This window comes from Echinops telfairi, unplaced genomic scaffold, assembly GCF_000313985.2.
Source record: "Echinops telfairi isolate 266 unplaced genomic scaffold, ASM31398v2 ScPeMD7_4;HRSCAF=17, whole genome shotgun sequence".
Lineage (NCBI taxonomy): Eukaryota > Metazoa > Chordata > Mammalia > Afrosoricida > Tenrecidae > Echinops > Echinops telfairi.
In genome coordinates this window covers 8,315,815-8,336,295 of record NW_022103900.1, presented here as the reverse complement: position 1 = coordinate 8,336,295, position 20,481 = coordinate 8,315,815, and the positions used below count along the sequence as shown (strand labels likewise).

The 20,481-nt window shown below is 37.3% G+C and overlaps 1 protein-coding gene across 1 annotated transcript in view; it reads right to left on the bottom strand.

Annotated features, from left to right (window-relative positions):
* LOC101645624 (sodium channel protein type 9 subunit alpha) overlaps positions 1-20,481 on the bottom strand; it is a 101,962-nt gene that overhangs the window by 37,420 nt on the left and 44,061 nt on the right. The window contains exon 15 of the mRNA XM_030887794.2: positions 15,357-15,833. Within this exon, the coding sequence (XP_030743654.1) occupies positions 15,357-15,833 (477 nt within the window). The remainder of the gene's footprint in view (positions 1-15,356; positions 15,834-20,481) is intronic.

Sequence of the window (20,481 nt, the reverse complement as noted above, 5' to 3'; positions counted from 1 at the left end):
AAATAGTGTTTACTATGAACTATGTAAAGTCATTGGTTTGGGGAGGTCATATCATGCAAGCTCCATCTTTGTTTCTATCACCAAGACCATATTTTCCCTACTTACTGTCCTTTCTTCGGGTTTCAACTTTTGAATTCTAACTGCCAATAATTATCAATGCATCTTGATTGAGTGCTTTATCAATTTCAGATGGATGATGTTGGTACAATTCTTCAATTACTGCATCACTAGCTTTAGTATTTGGTGCATACATTTTAGTAATAGCTTTATTGATTGAATTTCCTTGACTTCAGATATGTATAATCCTATTATAGATGCTAGTGAACTTCAATGAATGCCACTGGTCAATGAATGGAAAGCCATTCCCCTTGAATGGATCATTCCCAGCATAATAAACCGTAAGATTTTCCTACTCAGCATGGTCACTTTCAGTCCGTTTCAGTTCACTGACATCTAGGATACCCATCTTTGTTTTCAGTTTCATTTTTTTATGACTTTCAATTCCCCTCTTTTCCATACCTCTTATATTTCTGATTGTTAGCATATTTTTGCAGCTGTTTCTTCTCATGGCGAGTTATGCCCCGTTCGTATTTGCGTAGAGCCCGAAGGCGTTCCTCTCACAGGCTCTCCTCCCTCCGCCTCACTGCGGTCAGCTCGACTTTGGGAAAGCAGCTTCTCCACAGTCTCTTTTGATTGAGGGCTTTCTGACTGGAGGAGCTCATCTTGCACATCTCCAACGATGTTCTGAGTCTGTTCATTAAGCCTTACGTAACGGACAACATGTAGATGCTCTGCAAAAGGTTTTCAGCAGTTAATTCCTCTGCAGCGGGCTGCTGGGTCCTTCTTAGCCTGGATGCTCTGCTGATTCCTGTTGCCTTTGGGTGACCTTGTTGGTATTTGAAATACCAGTGACATAACTTTCAGCATCATAGCAACACGCAAACCACCCTAGGACAACAAACTGACAGACACGTGGTGTCGTCAAAGGGTAGAAAACAAAACAAAACAAAAAATCTCTCTCAAAGAAGGTGGTTGATTTTGAAACATCCTAAAGATGTGTATATTTATAACATATATTCTATGACTGTGTGCTTCCCACAACAAAAGAAAGGTATCCTTTGAGCAGAGTACAATAAGAAAGTAATATTTTTATTAGATTCAAATAAATAAAATTCTTTAAATTTTAAAGCATAGTATTATGCATCATCCAAAATGCTGATACTAAACCACTAAGAGTAGAATGGTAATGTTCAAAGTATAGGATTAAAAAATTGTTTGATTAAAATTCCACAGAGAACTACTACTCTTTATGTGAATAATTTTAATGCACAAGAGTCCAATGTTTCTACATGTACCAGTCCACTGTAAGATACTTTGATTTAAACATGTTTTCTGGTATAGCAACCAAATGTTTTCTTTCCCCTTGTAATAATAATGGTATTATTTTTGTAATAGGGGAAATGCAAACATTTTCTTCTTAAAATCTCTCTTAGAGATCATCAATAATAGTATCAGTTGCAGTTTTCAACTTGAGTGTAATCGTATTTAATTCCGTTAGTTGTTTTAGTGTCTAGGGTGATCAATTTCTTTCCTATCCTTTTCTGTTGTCTCTGAAAATTTTCAGGATGCCTTTTAAAATACAATGTTCAAAATTAAAAGTAAAAACATAGCTCCAGATGTCCTTAATTTTTGAAAAGAAAACAAAAACTTAAAACAACTATAGTATGTCTCCTCTACCTTTTAAAGTTACTTTTATGTCTGTAGCAAAGAATTCCAGTTTATTCACTAGTCACAATATACTTTGGCTCACATAGAAAGAACCAGAAAACTAAGTTGTTGGTTTTTTTTTCTTTCCTGGTCTTCTTTGTTCATTTCGATGCAAGAAATTTTATGTAGATGCTTTAGAAACAGCTGCTCATTCAGCAGGACATCTGCTGACCCATTCCATCATCGTAACACCATGTTGGAGAAATAATGAGGTCAAATCTCAGTCACCACCAGAGATGGTCAACATAATTCAGTGATTTCACCAAGCGTTCCCGAGGTTACGTGTTTATTATATTCAATAACGCACAAGTAGTTTAGGTAGTTAAAGGATAAGATCTTGAATATAAAATAAACAAGCAAACAATGTTTGGCGATGAACGTCTGGAGAGGACGGATAGTCTCACTTTCTCAGTCAGAGTTCACAGGATTGGGGGGCTTTCATTCCAAGAAAAAGGCAATGTCTTGAAATATAAGCACACATATTCAAGAGCTTTGTGCACAAAACAGAGCTGCTAGGCTACTTGAGGAGAATGATAACGAAGTAGCTGGACAGTAGTGGATCCAGTGAAAAGAATATTTTGAATCTCTAGAAATAAGCATTTAAACAATGGCACTATGGAGGCAGACTAGAAAATTGTAACAAATAGGGTAACCAAGCATTGGACCATAAATAATCATGAAGACAAATGAGGGGGGGAGATGTTAACTCAGACTTCAACTTGTTAAATATAATTTATCATAAATAAAAACAAAAAATAAAATGGAATGTCAAAAAGTCCCAAATACCTGTACATTTAAATGATTTTTCCAATCACCGAAAATTATTCATGAAGAGGAAGGGCAAGGAAAGATTAAATCCAATGCATGAGATGATTACCATGAAAAACAACAATAACAAACTCTTGATATTGAAAAGCAATGGAAAATAAAAATTAGCATGAGCAAATCATTCTTATCCATTATACTCATAAACAGCACTTCTTTTAGATAAACTTGAACATACATCTAAAGTTCATAAATAACAAATTTGCTGTCAATGTACAAAATTAACAAAATTTAAAATTCTCCAAAAGTGAAATAATCATTTTTAGTTCATTAGGAAAATGAACATTTCATAACATGCATCTCATGTTCTCTAAGAGTTAAAAAAACAAAATAAAACAAACAAAAACTTGATCTTACTGTCATTGAGTTGATCCTGACTCATTAATAATAATAATTTTGAAAAAAATAATAATTTTGGAGTTCAGACCTGTGTGCATTCTGTGCCTGTGTATAACCTAAAACAGTTTCTCAAAAAAATTGTGTTTCCTTGTACAAAGTTGTATATGTAGCTTGATTTGTGGAGGAAATGTACCACCTTCTAGAATCAAGCTACTTTCTAAGCAAATATGGCTTCTAAAGCAAGAAGCGTCACTTCCAAGAAAGCGACGGCCATAAAATCAATTCAGACCCAGAGATCCCCTTCGCACAGCTCTGGCGGTTTCTGAAGATGTGAGTCTTTGCCACGGCGGCTGGTGGCTCTCACTGCTGACCTTGTTTGGCCTCTGAGTGCTTAACCCACTGAGACTCCAGAGGTCCTTCACGTCATCTAAGGAGCAGCTTTACAATCAGCAATCACTGATGTCATTTCTTTTTCTTTTTGCGTTTAGAAAGTGTTAGCTCTAGAGCATGTCAATATCCGGATACAGTTTGCTTTCATCATTCCACAAGGGACAACAACAATACAAACATCTCGACAATGAGAAATTAAACATATGAACTGGATTATAAAAAAAGGCAAGCTTCTTAGTAATTTAGAGTCTGCCTCTTCCTGGCCCCAGGGAACTCCTAGAGTTCAGTCATTCCATAATGCATACTAGTATAAAAGAAAATATTGTCTGAAGAAGTGATCTCTTTCTTTCTGTTGTTAGAGAAATTAGGACAATAAATATTTATATATCTATTTAATTTTAGGGAAAGGATTTTATATCTATTGGCGGGTTTACTGTTTACTTCACAATGTATAGATTTAGAACTTGCAGCTTTGAGGGCCACACTGGATCTCCCATTGTGATATATAACTAGAACTCAATCTAACAATGAGTAAATTTGCTTCTTGAATCAAATTGGGCATTTAAGCACTTAAGATATCGTTCATTAATTTCTAGGCAGGGATTATTAGCTTTTAATTGATGAATATACATGGGGGTCTTTAAAAAGTTCATGGAAAGTTTCCATTATCCATTCATTAATTTTCCCATGAACCTTTTAAGTTCCTGTATGTGCAGAAAAAATATAATTACTGAATCAATTAAAAAAATAAAGTCCTATTTATCATTGTACTTAAAAGTATTTCAAAATATACTCAAAATTCAGATTAGAAGCAGAACACATTGGCACTGCCTTGAACTGCCTTAATGTGTACTGAGGGAGCAGCTGAATTTTATGAGTTTTGTGACTATCTGTAAATACAGGGAACGAGTTGGAAATGCCCTTTACTGCTCTAAGACATTATTCCTGAAATTGCACTCCCACAAAAATAGTGTTTAACAGAACTTTAATTTGTTTATTGTAATTGGAATTTAATATGATATACTAAATATACATTTAATATTGTATATATAATACGATATATATTAAATAGCCCAAATCCATTCAGAGTCACAGTGAGCCTAGCTAGGGTTCCCAAGAGTGTAAATCTTTATGAGCGCAGATAGCTGCACCTTTTTTCCTGTGGAGCAGGTAATGGCTTTGAAATGTTGAACTTGAAGTCCTATGCCTAAACCACTCTGCTCTCTCTTTCTTTGTGTGTATATATGTGCTTATATGTAACATATACACACATTCATAATTCTAAATATAGATTAAATGGAGAGGAAAGTTGATACAGGCTTTCAAAGTAAATACTGGCTCAAGGGCTTCTGCCTGGTATACTCTATATCGTTTATAATCCATCCAATAAAAACCTTCAGCACATGCACTTGACACCCCGAGGAATATGAGAGCTATGTCAAGGAGTCATTGATAGAATCACACAGAAAAGATGGAATTGCCCCTGACATGCTGTGGTTCAAGTCACCTACGGAACAACTGTATATGTTTCTACTTTCTTACAATGGGTCAGGCAGAGCTATTTTGTAGTTGAAGAGCATGCAAGACACTGAAAAAATATATATATGTATGATGTTTTTTAAGGTAACCTGATGAACAGTGGTCACATTTGTCTCTGTCTGGTTAAAAGCACAGAGCTGCATTCCTGATCCAGAGTGAGTTTTACCCCTGTGAGAAGTAAGAAGTTAGGCATTGAAATGTAAAATATGGCATGATGAAACAATTGAATCAACTCTGATCTAATATATTTAAAGTCAGGTAAACATACATTGAAATTAGTTATATATCAGAAGACATACCATATAGCATTTTTTCAATGTTCAGCCACGTATGTGAATCAACAGATTATAAATCATTCAACACAGAGGAGTCAACTGAACAGTTATGTAATTTCATTTATCTAGAAGTTAAACTGAAATGCAATAATATGTTAAAGCAAACGTTTAAAAAATTTAAAACAAACAGCATCTTACATGATTTTCCATGTTGAGGGTGGGGCTAAGTGTGCTTGAAGAAGTCTGTTCTAAAATGGCCATTACTTGATCTACTGCCAAGTATTATATTTAATTCATGTAGAAATATCAAACAGCATTACAGGAAAGCAATGTTTTCAAATTTGTCAAAATGTTAAAAAAGAATAAGATACACTGATTTCATATTATACCAATATTTCATTATTTCTAAGGATTAAACACATATATTCAATATAGATTTTTTTAAAGTTAAAGTGTTTGTACCAACTAGCAAGTAAAATCTGGTAAAAGAGTAGATGAAATATATATGGTCTAAATCAAATCTGCTTCGAGCGTGTATTTTTTAAGAATGTAAACATGAAAGCTGTGATCAAATGCCATTACCTACAATGAATCCCTAAGACTTATGATGTCAAAGCACACTGCTGAAAACGATGACACTGTCTTCGTGCAACGCAATCATAAGCGACTCTCATCTGCTGTTGGTCAAGGCAATCGCTGTCTAGCTGAGGAGAACGCTGCCATCAAATCATGTAAAGACAGAGCTGAAAACAATGTAATTAAGACCAGGGACACAAAATGACAGCAAACACTTCACCTTAATCTTTGCAAATATTTCGACAACTTTCAACAAAACCACCGAAAGGAAAGCAATTCCTAACAAGTAAACACATTAAGCTTCTCCCACAGATGACAAGTTCCAGAACCGCATGTGGAAGGAGTGCATAAATACACAAATGGGGGAGTCAGGGGAGCAGTGACAGCGTTGGTTTTGGGCCTGGGATTTCTTTTTCCATCGTATTTTCCCAAATATTGTATCTCCAATTTTTTTCAGTCTGTCTTCTTTCACAGCTCCTCAAACTGAAACAGCCCCTTACCCAATACTTCCCAAAGGAATGGCTGGTTCCTCTGCTTTGGAACGTGCCTTGCTCTGCTCTTTAACTACATACTTGCCTTTGTGTCATATGTGTTGCTCATGCGATCGGGAGGGAGCAAGGCCCGGAGGACCTCATTCTTGGGAGTGATCAGTCAAAAGGGAAAGACTCAGCAGTGTTGATTGACACAGTGGCTGCCACAGTGGCTCAAACAAAGGAACTATAGATAGTGAGGACGGCACAAGTCCAGGCAGGGTTTCCTGTGGTTGGACATAGAGTGGATCTGAGTTGGAATATACACTCCACAGCACTGAAAACAACATACTTGTGTTCGGGGCCACCTGTTAGATTATACACTCCCTGACGGTAATGATGACATACTCTTCACTTCAAAGTGCATGATGATTTTGAGTGCTCAATATTTGCAGAGTGCCAGACTTTCAGAGCACCAAATACGAGAGGGCTCATACAAAGTTCTTGGCAAAATTCCATTATTTTTATTTTCCACAAACTTTTTGAAACTACCTCAAAATCTGCTGAATGTAATTAAGGAATAATATAATTAAAGAATGTGCATTATAATGTTGAACATACAGTAGAACTTCTGTTTTCTCTAGCAGACATAAATTTAAGATGAGGGAAATAACTTTATTAAGTAACCTGACATTAGGATAATTAGGAGGTAAAGAATATGCAGATTAAATTTCATATTTTATTTTTTCTACCTTTGTATTATTTTGAACCACTTGAAAATGCTAATTTTTGTTTATTTTCCTAATCCAGTAAGTGAAAATTAACTTTTGTTTCCTGGTAATCTTATATTAAACCACTTAAAATTAAGTTACATATAACAAATATTTTACAACTTTATTTCTTAGAACATGAAATTGTTTTAATTCGTTGGAAATTTTCATAAAAGAATCATTATCGTCATATTAGAGGATTATGTTAGACACTATTAAGGCCACCCTGTGTACCTTTTTAACAGACTAAATTTTATTCAGGGAGATAATATGCTCAGATAAATTCCCTACCTCTGCCAAGCTCCCTCATTGTTAGGGAGGGCTATGTCAAACAGCTCTTGTTTGACACTTGTCACTAAACATAAACCAAAATCTATTAAGGATCACTCATTTTTTGTTTTAAGTTTTCCTAAGTCAAATGCGTGAGGCTCTACTCTGACCCTTCCCATGGACTTCTCTTTCCTGTCTAGGATCAGAATGGGTACATAAATGACCATAAACATTAAGAAATAAAAAGAAAGTCACATGCTAAGATTAGCCGATTTGTAAAGCAGGTGGAATCTAGGACATGGATCTAATTTCTAGATCTCTTTTGATATGGGAAGTAGAATGTTCTATTTAGTTTCACCAACTATCCAGTGTAGTTGTCTTTCCAAGGGACGCAGCTAAATTGAATTCTATGCTATGCAACAGCAAAAATCCTCTAAAGAACTCAAAACTTGCATATATAGAATTGCCCATGGGTCCTTAAATAAAATAATTTATTCAAATCAACAGGGCCTGAAGGGAAATCATATATATAAGTCGAGATGTGAATGTAGTTTTACTGGTAAAGGTGCTCTAGTAAATCCATGCTAATTTACACATTGTCCTAAGAAAGGGAAGGGTGTGCCTGACTCTCTAAGGCCCACGAAATCATCAATGCCAGCTAACTTCACACAAATCTTAAAGACTCCTCAGATGTGCAAGTGACTAACTAGTTTTGCTTCTTAATCTCTTAGTCCCAGTTATCAGTAAACATAAATGAATTAAATCAACTTTTCAGGGTAGAATTAATTATAAAGTGGATGTGAAATGCATATTTTTTTTTGCCTAGTTTCTTTTATGCTTTCTTCTTAATGTGGTAAGCTACTGTTGGAGTTTGCAGTCCATCTAGGGTGTCTGACAAACCAGCAGAGCACGCTGTCTGCCCCACCCAGCGACTCCCTCAGAGAGAGCAGTCAAGAATAAGCTGATTAGCTAAGTCACAAGTAAGGAAGCCTCTGGGAAGCCTGTAGGGTCTCCACTACTTTAAAACCATACGGGGCTGTTTACTTTTCACATTGCATAGAGAAATATGATACATTTACTGTTTGTCTCTGGTCTATAGATCTACTTCCCAAATCAACAGTATAATTCTTTAAAATAGCTGTTTTCATCTTTAAAGCTGAGAAGAAAGTCACTTGTAAAAATGGCAATCAATGAGAAAGCCCTTTTCATCCTCTTAAGAACAAGCTTTCCATTAAAAAATAGATCGGTGATGTTTGTCGAAATTTGTAATAATTACAAAATCACCATATGACTAAGAATTTGGTTGAAACAGCTGGTAGTCGTACTAAATTATTGCAGCTGAGTAAATCAGGCTCTTTTTTTCTCCCACAATCCTTTACATAATGCCTGGGGCACAGAAGGTCTCAATAAAGATTTATTGAATGAACAGGTGCATTTCATGCTCCATTTGAAGCTCATAAGCAGGAAGTGCTTCACTGCTAATACTGAAAATCTCTGTAGTGCACTGTGAATGGTGCTCCTCAGCGGGAGGCCAACCGCGAGAAGAGCACTCAGTGGAGTCCGTGTGTTCTCTGAAGCAGTGACAAGGGTTTGTTTTCATGATAGCATGAGACGACAGCAGTCCTTTCTTGATTTGAAGATGCAAATGATATCTTCAGAGAAATTCGGATCTAATTGCCTCTTAAGAATCATTTTAACTATTTTATTACAGATTGCACTTGTTTATTCATCTATTTGGTCATTTTCAAGTAAGAGACTTTATTATTAAACATTTTGTCAGCTCTAGAGTATATGCTTCCTGGTTTCAACCAGGTAGAGAAATCCAGCTTCTGAGAGCTGATTCAAGAAGAGCACTGAGAAATTTTAGGAAGATGTACTGAGGGCACAGGAAACAGGCCATAAGAATGTTGGGGGTGGGTAGGTGGGGGTTGGCCTGTCTCAGTTCAGGTATTCTGCTTCCTTTTTGTTTTGTTTTTCCAAACTGTAGGTCACTAATCAGGTAACAAGAAAATATACCCCCACTCCTGAAGGAAGAAAATATTTCAAAAACTTGGGTCACATCATGCCAGGGATGAAACTAAGTTCATCCTCCAAAACAACGCAGTCCATCACAGCAACCACTGAGAACAGTGTTGCTAAGGTACCGATGTTTGCATCATCTTTAGGCAAAGAGAACGCAGAGAGTCGGGCTCACAAGAAGCACGTGTTTCAATCATCCCCATGGCTGAGAATGGGAACCACCTTCCCTTCCACACCAGCCTCAAACCAAACGCACAGCCACCAGTCGATTCAGACGCCTCGTGAGGCTATTTAACTCGTAGCATATAGTTACTTAGAATGTGTGCCTGACCACCGAATTCCATGCTTACCATAAAATACTCGAGTTTTACTTTGTAACAGGCACTTGTACAATTACTTACGGAAATAATGTAATCTTCATTATAACTGCATTATATATGTGTTTAATGTACCTATGCAAATCTGTACATGAAACAACAAAGAGTTGTAAATTGCACTGGCTATCAGAGCTGGGATTTGAATCAGGTATTCTGCCTCCAGTATCTTCATTTGTAATGATCCCTTAAAATCAAACCCATTGCTGCAGTCAATTCAGAGGAGAGCGGCTCCGTGTGCTACTCTTGGCTATAATCTTTTATGGAAGCAGACCACCAGGCTTTTTGTTCCAGTGGGATTGATTTGAACAAAGAATGTGCAGGTTATTAATTGAACACAATCCATCGTACCACCAGGGATCCTACCCATACCCTAGTGGGTGGTTGAGATCTAAATAACCCAAATGCATTGAATTGAGTTTTTTATCAATTGGGTAATCAAAATTTGACCTTTTGGTCCCATTAAGGCTCATAAAAGTAGTGTCCAAAATTTCAAAGGACATCTGAGACTTGGAAAGTGAAGGAGATTGTCAAGAATCTAAGAACTCCACCTGGAGGAGCAGTCGAATGTAAATATTAGAGAAATGACTGCAGGGGAGATTGACGTGGAAGGGAAAAGGCACTTCAGACCCATAAGCACCATCTGTAATTTTTACTAGTCAAAATATAACTAACAAAAACCAAAAATCATTCTGGGGACATTATCATTTCAAGTTGCTGGACAAAATGCTCCCATATCCACCAGTTATATCTCAGTGTTATTTCTAACTTTTCTAACATATGTCCTATTAGTTTTGACCCTTCATAAGTGCTTTAATTCCCGTCTATAGTCACATAAGTTTGAATATCCTCAAGATGACACACTTTGGGATATATCATGGAAGACTTTTTCCTGAAGAAAAAGGCAGACACAAAGGCTATAAGTTTACATCAATGTCAATAAGGGCTTGATTATCTTAGATATAATGGTGATAATCCAATAAGAATAAGAGTAATGGTAGCTAATATTGTTAAGGGCTCACCAAATTAAACACTCTGCTAAATGATCTGAACAACTTATCATGTGTATTATTTTTTATTTATTTTTTATTATGTGTATTCTTGATAATAATCTATAATAAATGAGAAAATGTAGATTATCCTTAAGTAGATATGACTTCAGTGTCATGATAATGAAATCAATAATATTAGACAACACAATTTAACAGCCTTAAATGTTAGGCAACTAACAATAACAAAATGCTATGCTTTCTGAAAAGGTCGATGGACTACAAGAGACTAATCTTGAAAGAGATTTTTGGAATATGATTTTGATGCCCAGGTTCAAGCTAAAATAACTACATGTTTTGAAAATTTTTGGATACTCTTTCTCCTATGTAAATCTTTTAAAATGTATATACAGTGTTTTTACTTTATTGTCTTGGAAATAATTCCTCTGACTACTTAGAAACACATGTAAACAATTTATTTAATATTTATTTTCTCAATAAATATTGACCATTGACTGTGTATGTGGCATTTTGCAGAGCACATTAAGAAGACAGACAAAGTGCCTTTAGCCCTAAGGACTTTCAGCCAAGATAGGGGAGACACATGCACTAATACAATGAAGCACTGTAGATTTGAAGAGACATCGAAAAGACTAGAGAGCATAGAAAAGATTGTAAATGGAAGGAGATGTTAACTTTCCCTGATGAGAGAAGGGCAGGCGCACAACTCGGTTACCCAGAACAGCTCAGGTTGTTTGTTACTCATTGTGGTAAATCACCGCAGGGGTGGAATACTGAAAATTATACAAGTAACTGCATCAACCTGTCCATTGGCATAGGTTTCATGGAAAACAATTCTTGTAAATGTCACAAAATTTCACTAGGAAAGAGAAGATTAAGAACGACAGAGAGGGTTGACTCTCATCTGGCTGTTTAAAGAAAGCAAACCGTCAGTGTCAGAAAGTAGAACAATCCCAACAACTACAACATTCCTTTAAAAAAAGACAGAGGGACGTTGACTTTATGTAGAATAACAAATTAACTTTATGAAGGATAACAAAGTTATTTTAAAGTTAACTTTATGTAGAATAACAAAGCTTCTATTACTAAAGTCAGCTAAAGACTGACAGAGAGAAAGCCAAGAACCTTCTGAGATAGTTAAGGTTTACTGTGCCAACCTGGCCGATAAACACAGGTGGGATTAATTGAAGGGTGGAGGGATAAATGGCTTGGTGAGCCTCGCCTTCCTAGTTCTTGGGTCTCTTTGTTTTCTGATGGTCGGACCAGGGTGCAGCTGCCTTAGCCAGTTCCCTGCTTTAGCTGGCAAGGCTTACTTCCTGCAAGACATCCCTGAGGAGAAACCACATGGACCTTCTCTGATGTGGAGCCCCTGCCAGCACTGAGATGCTTACATGTTCACTGATTCAGCTTTCCTCCTGTAGTCGGCATCATAATGTGTGTTTTGTGAAGTGGAGGAGGACTTAGTGGATTGGTGTCGGACAAATGGGCTAATGTTGGACTTGTGGGCTTGGGCAGCACTGGGTTGGGATGCTTTCTTAATGTACACTTACCCTTTATATAAAACTCTCTCTTATACCTGAGTTTCTGTGGATTTGTTTCCCTAGTTTACACAGACTAACACACCTTCCAACTCAGCAGAAGTATACACTTGTCCTTAAAATTCTACTTTATAAGTAAGCACGTATACTTGAAATTGAAAGTAAAATAGTACTTTCTGCAGTATGGCAAAGGCACGGTACCACCTCTGTAGTGCAAACGAATGAGCTCATCTCTTTTATAACAGCAACTCTCTTAGTCTGCGGGCTCTGTAACTGGATAGTCACTTTAAAGGACATGGCTTAATCATGTAATGAAGGCAATACCTCAGGCCTCTTTTAAAATGCAAACCCAAAACAGAAAGAGGCTAAAATGATCATCTAAAGTTTATTAAAGTAGATCAAACTATAGTAATAACTTTGCTATGTCACGTATCTCAAATTAAAGACCATGATTATTGCTGAAGTGAAATGGCATGCAAATAATAACAATGGTCTTTCCAAAATCCTATGGGAAGTAGGCTACGTTTCTGTGAGGTTTTCTCAGTGAAGGAAACTGATATTATCTCAGCAGAAGAATAGTATTCGCTATATAATTCCTTTATTTAGTGGTAAACAAAATATAATGAATGGCATTTATGTGCATGGTTTTTACCATAATACGTTTCATTTTTGTCTAGAATGCACTGAGGTTTTTTGTTTGTTTTGAGTGGGAAAGTTTGCTTTGCTTTGCTTTTGTGGGGTAGGCATCCTTCTTCCCTTCAAAATTCATCAGCTTTCTCATTGGTTCCAGTTTAAGGAACCACTACATTGAGCTATACAGCAATTTATCTTTCCACTTCTATAACACTTATCTACACAACTTAATAATATATACAATATATAATACATATAAAATATCTGTAACACAAAACTGAATTTAGTATTACATGTGTACAGACTGTGTTTATATATGTTTTATAGATACGGAGAATGCATGGTTATTCCATACATACTAATGTTTTTCAAGAATCTATAAATGCAGGGAGGTCAGGACTTCATGCAAGGTTTAGTAGATAAGAGGTACTGTTATTTGGCACACATTTGACAAACACTTTCTAACATGTGACTAAACAAAGGAAAATAAATTGTTTTAAAATGAAATCTTTATTATTTATAGAAAGGTACTTGTAATAAAACTCACCCATGGTTATTATATCCCGAGTTACTAAAAATACAGTTCAACACATACTTTTTGTCACTTGGAATATATATTACCATATCATGGTGAGGAAGAGAGATCTCCATGAGTTCACAATGAATTCACAATACGATTTGATGCATATAATGATTTCTTAAAACCTCTGAATGTTGAGGTGTGATACTTAGAGTTGTCAATTTGACCAGGCCAGAGTCCTCACTGGTTTGGCAGTTGAGGCTCAGCCATCCCCCATGATGTCAACTAACAATATAATCGGCTCCACAAGGAGATCTGCTCTGAGCAGTTGCAAGCTAGAGTGGAGTACAACTCCCTAACTCAGGTCACAACCTTGACACACCTGCAAGGAAGGTTCCTCAGGGGTGTGGCCTACTTCCTATATAAATGGATGCAGTGAGAAAGCCATGTAAAAAGATGCTGTAGGAGCCCTGGTAGCATACTGGTTCGAATTGGACTACTAACTGCAAAGTCAACTGTTCAAAACCACCAGCTGCTCCCAGGAAGAAAGAAAGGATTTTCTACTGTAACAAGTACAGTCTCAGAAACCCACAGGAGCAGCTGGTCCTCTGTCCTTGCGGCACTATGAGGCAGCATCGACTCGATGGGCAGTCTTTGTTTGATTTCTGGGTGGGAAAGCTTGCTTTATTCTTGCTGGGTCTATATCCTGTGTCTAGCTCGTTGATGCTGGTTCACTGGACTTGAGCCAAACAACTGCTAGCTTTCCTGCCTGCCCCTAGGGCCAACAGTGCAGTCCACCATCTGACCTGCCAACTTTGGATTTATTCACCTTTCCAGCCCCGAGCCTGGCCTTCTGAATGTGCATTCATCTACCTCTGCAACCTGAAGTTCCTGCCAATCTTGAGTTCATCAGACCCCAAAACAATAAGTCAGTAGAAACCTTCAGAACTCAGACTGGACTTGCCCAGTTCTACAATTTTATCTATCTATCTATCTATCTATCTATCTATCTATCTATCTATCTATCTATCTATCTACAATCACCTACACATATACATGCATATTTATTTATATATGTACCCACACACATATATGCATATGTACATAGATAGGTGATATAAATATACCACTGGTTTTGCTTCTTTAGAGAACACAGTCACACATGGCAAAATCATTACTAATCCAGGAAGAAGCATTTTATAGAGTTCAAAAGGAGGAGATGACATATATTTGGGGAAGAATTAGGAGGACTGTAATAATTGGACCCTTTAAGCCCTTTGAGTACTATTCTAAACATTTTCCATGTGTCGACTTATTTGATCTTTGCTCAATCTCATGAGTTAGGTACTAAGAATATTACAGATGAACAAGCTGAGAGATATGCCTTAAAAGATGTATATAATATTTTGACCAGAGAAGGAAATCCCAAGCAATGTCACATGGGTATAGTGTGTTTATGATTCAGAGGGAGATTGATTGGATACAGAGGAACTACTGGGAACACAGATGGTCAAAGCTGGTTTGAGCCACAGTGTGAATACATACAGCTCTTCATATGGGAGACTGTGGGAACAAAGGATACATCATAGGAAAATGATGATATGATTGAGATATGACTTGCTAACAAAATGTAATCAAATAGTTCATTAGAATAGATGGAAAACGTGAAGGTGGACGGACCAGCTGGGGCTTCGTTTGAAATGAGTCCGGTCAGAGGTAGTGAATGCGAAGGCAGCGGTGCCAAACAGAACAGGAGGATTCCGTAAGCACAGTGGAAGGAGACTGGCTGCCCATCAAATCGATGGGATGGAAGAAGAAAAAGCCCCAAAATAATCTGCTGACTTCGAATATGGCTGAGAAAGACAGTGAACTCAATTATTAAGTGCCATTAAGTAAAACCTTACCTGATGGATAGACAGGCCCTTGTGTGAACTCACACGCACACACAATAGGCACCAGCTTGCCGTGCTTCAAGAATCATTTGATTCCTCTCACACCTAGTAATACAGTGAAACACACAATGCGGATAAAGGCACCTTACCCCTTTGCTGTAGTCACTCTCTGAATCACTGCTGAGTTCTTCGGTATTCATAATTTCCAAATCAGATTCCCCTGGTGCAATTGGCACTGTCACTGTGAGGCTGGGGTTATGAATAAATGATTGGCAGTCACTTTCTTCCATCAAGTATTTGTCCAGGCTGCTTCCAAAACCACTCATCTTATCCTTTTCTTTGTGGAAATTGAGCTCTTTGTTCATCTCAGCAAGTGTACGATTAGAAATAAAGTTTTCCTTTTTACCAGTTAGATCTTCTGTTTCCTTTATGTCCCTGGAAATCTTTGGCTTTTTGGAAAATGCTTTCAGAATAAATTCATGTAAGGTGAGTTTCACATAATTTATTCCCTTCTTAATCCTGGCCACTGCAATCTGGAGGTTGTTTGCATCTTTGTCTTCCTCGATTGCTGAAAGGTTGTCTGAGCTGAATGAGCTCAATAATAAAGCAAGAAATAAGTTCAGGACCTACATTGGGGTGGAATGGGGTGTAGAGAAAAAAGGAGATCCAAAAATTAAGGAAATAAGCACATTTCCTCCCTGATACACAGTGCAAAATTCAACCCAGCAACGACAATCTGTGTTCCTTACACATAGGTAAGAACATGGCAGGAATGAAGAGTGTAGAATGCTCACCACTCTCTCCATACTGCAACTCGTGTGCATGAATTCTGGGTGGCAGAGAATCATCTATACCCACGGAGAACTACCATGGTGGGGAGAGACTGGTCCTTCACCATGATCATTCTGTCATTTTTAAGTGTATCACGGTGCCAGGTGTCCTTTAGTCAAATTTTTCTTTTGTGGGCCTAAATTGTCTTCCTGATGATCCCTATAATTGCTCATTAGTACTTTTATCCGTAACACCCAAGTAGAATAAGAAAATTTGCACTGTGTCTACTGTGTTTAATTAGCTAGACAAAAATCTCTGTTCACTTTTCTCAGGACGTAAATATTGTCGACACAAATGGAGCATGTAATATTTGTGCATTTTGGCTCACTGCCATCAAGTGATGACAACTCATAAGCACCCACCAGGACAGCACAGAGCTACCCCAGTGGGTTTCTGACACAATAACTCTTTACAGGAGTATAAAACCCAGACTGTCTTCTGAGGAGCAGCTAGTGGTTTTGAACCGAGGACCTTGTGGATCATAGTCGAATGTGTAACCACTATGCCACTGTAATAAAACTGATCAAGAATTGTGCCGGCTGCTTCTTAAGATAATGTTTAAAGTACAAGAAAGGGCTTGCTCACTGAATCTGATTCAAATGAGGAAATGACATTTTGATTAGGTTGATTCATTGCCAATCATTTTAGACCTTGAAGTTACCAAAGAGATAAAAACAACCCTTCTCGTTGAAACAAAATCCTGGTTGTGAACAAAACCATTAGTGTTTTCTGTCCCTGAGGTGGGTCCCAGTAAACTCAATATAGTTGAAAAAAAATTCTCACTCGGGGCTTAAATCGTGTATACTATATTTAAACATTGTTTCGTGTGAGAATCACATGATTTGTTTGATATAGGTCTGTGTCCAGCAATGCCTATCTCATATTAAAAGAACAAAAATTAGCCCTCAAGAAGGAGCAGGGGCTTGCCCTTGATTTTATCCACACATGAAGGAATTCCTCAGAGATTTAGGTAGCAAACATCAGCTCATTCGAAAAATGCCTATCTCATGAAGTCTGGTCTGGTTTAGAGGCTTACCGGGATGAGGGCATCAAAGGATGCACTTGTTGGTGATCTCTAGGCCTGCTAAAGTTCCCTTTGTTGCATTATTGTCACCGAGTAAACAGATTCCACTATGAACTGCATGAAGTGTACGTGTTTATTTTCATAGGAATGTTGATAGGACTCATTTTATTGCTTGGGATTCCTAAGCAGTGAAAAGTGTTGATAGGCTTCCTTTTCAATAGTATTAATCTATTTTATTACTTCTTCCCGGAGACAACATACTATAATAACATTCCTTCCTTAAAACTCATAAAGTGACTCAATGTTTTATTATAATCAAATGAATGCCACAAAGTAAAATAAAGGCCAATCTCTCTTGCCTATCCATTATCACATTAGGCAAGAAGATAAATATTAATAAAGTATATATGTGATTCAAAGTCTCATTCTGATGAATAGTTTCTGATGAAGAATTGAACTCACTAAAAGTTTCCAGTTTCCTTAATGACCCACTAAAACTTGTGGTTATTAGCATTTGGTTGTAAAATGGACTGAGGGATAAATTGAAGACGAAGAAAAAATACGTCTGTCTAACAAATAACTAACATAGACAGCTGTACTAGAAACACTTTTTTGACTTTTCCAGATTTTGATCAAGCATTAAGAAGAGTCCTTTAATTACTTAAGAGTTAGCTGTACATTTTGTGAATTAGGCTTTCTTCCCCACTCTCACTAACAAATAATGAATGCCCACCATGAGTGGGTCATCATCCACTTTATATGGGTTAAACACACAACAGTGCATTGCCTCTATTTATAAGTATAACTCTAATTGCCTTTCACCAATATCCAGGCAAAAATATGAGAAGGTATCCCCCCAAAAAAGAAAAACTGGAACTTTTTTTCAAAGCTGCGTATCTAAATTATTTTTTACAAAACAACCTTATCACCATCATAGCACCCTCCATTACACTGAATACATTTGTCAAATCTGCAATGCCATTCTGGGAAACATTTTTCAACTCATCTGCTAGGATGGCTGACAACACCTCCCTCCTTTTTTCCTTCACCTCAAATCACTGTCCTTTCATGTCTCTTGTAGCAGTTACATAATCTCCTGTCAACCTGAGTGAAGGGGTGGAGGCTAGCCTCTCAATTAGGTCATAGCCAATGAGGCCTCTGTGTGGGCATGGCCTTTTCTTGAGGATTCTGGGAACTCCTATCTTCCTCCTTGGAGGTGGGACACACACTCTCTCTGCTTCACATTCCTGTTGACAAGCCACATGGAGCTACGCTGACGGCAGCCAGGGCCCTGGAGCTAGATGAGCCACATGGAGACCCATGCCAGTGTTGGGATGTTTCTACTACCACTGGATCCACAAGACGCTTCACCCACTGCCCTGTGATCTTTCTGTATTTGGTATCATTGCATGCCTTCTGTGAGTCTGATGAGGAATGTATAGACTGGTATAGGGCATATGGGCTAATAACTGACTTATGGACTTGATCTGGACTGGGCTGGGATGTTTTCTTAATACACAATTACTGTTTGCTATAAAACCTCTGGATTTGTTTCTCTAGTCTACCTGGACTAACTCATCCCTCTTCATTTGCAGAAACAAAAAGAAGTCACACGGAGCGAGGTCAGGTGAGTGAAGTGCGTGGGGCAAGAGAGGCATGCTGTTTTTTTGCCAAAAACTGGTGCACTGAGATAGCTGCGTGAGCAGGTACATTGTCATGCTGACAAAATCAGTCCCCCGTCTGCCACCAATCAGGCCGTTTTTGTCGCATAACATCATGCAATCTTTTCAGAACCTCTAAATAGAAAGTTTGATTAACAGTCTGACCTGGTGGCATGAACTCCAAATGCACTAACCCCCTCATGTAAAAAACAAAACAAATGAGCATCAGTTTTTGTTTTTTTTTTTTTGGGGGGGGAGTACCCTTTTACAAAAGGGCATGTACTATGCATTTTCTAAAGGTTCACTTGAAAAGTCTTCCCTAAGTAACAATCCAGATCATCCTTGTTTTTCTTCCAAGTGTCAAGCACATTTTATTTTTATCTCATTGCTAGTGTTTACTTCTTCATTGTCTAATCATTTCAGTGTATGTTTATCTCTTTCCTAATGGACTGTTAACATCCTGAAGAGAGAGATAAAATTTTGGGTCTATTTTTGAGCACCTCACAAACCTTAAACACACTTTCTTTAATGTAGCAGGCACTAAAAAACGTGGAATGACTAATGTATCCAGACCCCACAGAACTCTTCCTCATTTGACATTTATCAGAATGAGCAATAAGCATCTATATTATTTGTGACCCTCTTCTTTGGTGTGATAGTTTCTTAGATTCTTATACCTTGTAGAGAGCTGCATTTCATTATTTTTTGAGTTTCAAAAATTTGGAAAAAGAAAAAGCCAAAGAAACATCACAGAACTTGTGAATTTAACCCTTAAGCTCCGTGTAGAGAATGTGCACTTCATTACATAGTCACAGGGTTTTATCATACTATACACAAATGATGAATACCATTTGTAATACCAATACTATATTCATTTGTTAATACCACTTGAAGATGAAAGGAAATGCTAAAAGAAATGTGTATTTGATGTAAAGACTCCGGATGAACAGTCTTTATAAGTTTTAGATGGAATCTTGAGCTGACGAAAACCTCCTGTTTAACAGAATGGTAATTCATTATGTGCATCTTCTGTTCAACAAGGTTCTGAAATTTGCAGTGTTGAAGCTATTCTCTGTAGGTCTGGCACAGTAACATTTAGTTTGTAATTTGATGACGTTTGGTTTCTATCCTATAGACGCTGAATGACTTCTGACATAGGTATTACAAAGACAGGGGGAAAAATTGTCAGGAACATCTTTGTCAGCCAGTGGAAAGGGCAAATATCTACCATATGGCTGTTACCATACCCCACTTCCTGAAATCTCTGATGGAGGATCTGATGTGAAGCTGACCACATGGACCAAGGCAATGTGGAGCTTCGAAAACGCAGGTGAGTGGCTAATTTATCCCAATTTTATCCCATATATAAGTTCAAGCTTTCACCAACAGATACAAGAAAGAAAGAAATTGATGAGTATAGGCAGGAAAAGACTAATGAAGAAACAGGAAGATTGCTATGTGAAAGAGATACTACAGAGGAATTAATAGTAATAGCCTAGATAATAAAAAATTTATGGTTTGTAGGCCACAGGGCTCTATCAGAACTACTCAGCTATGGTACTGTGAAAGCAGCCATGGACAATGAATGAGCTTGCCTATGTTCCAATAAAACTTTTTAAATGGTGATATTTGAATTTCATATAATTTTATGTATAATGTAATATTATTCTTCTTTTGGGATTTTTCAGCCATTAAAAAAACGTAAAAATCATTCTTAACACAAAGCTATATCCCAAAATAGGTGTTTGGGTTTGGTCC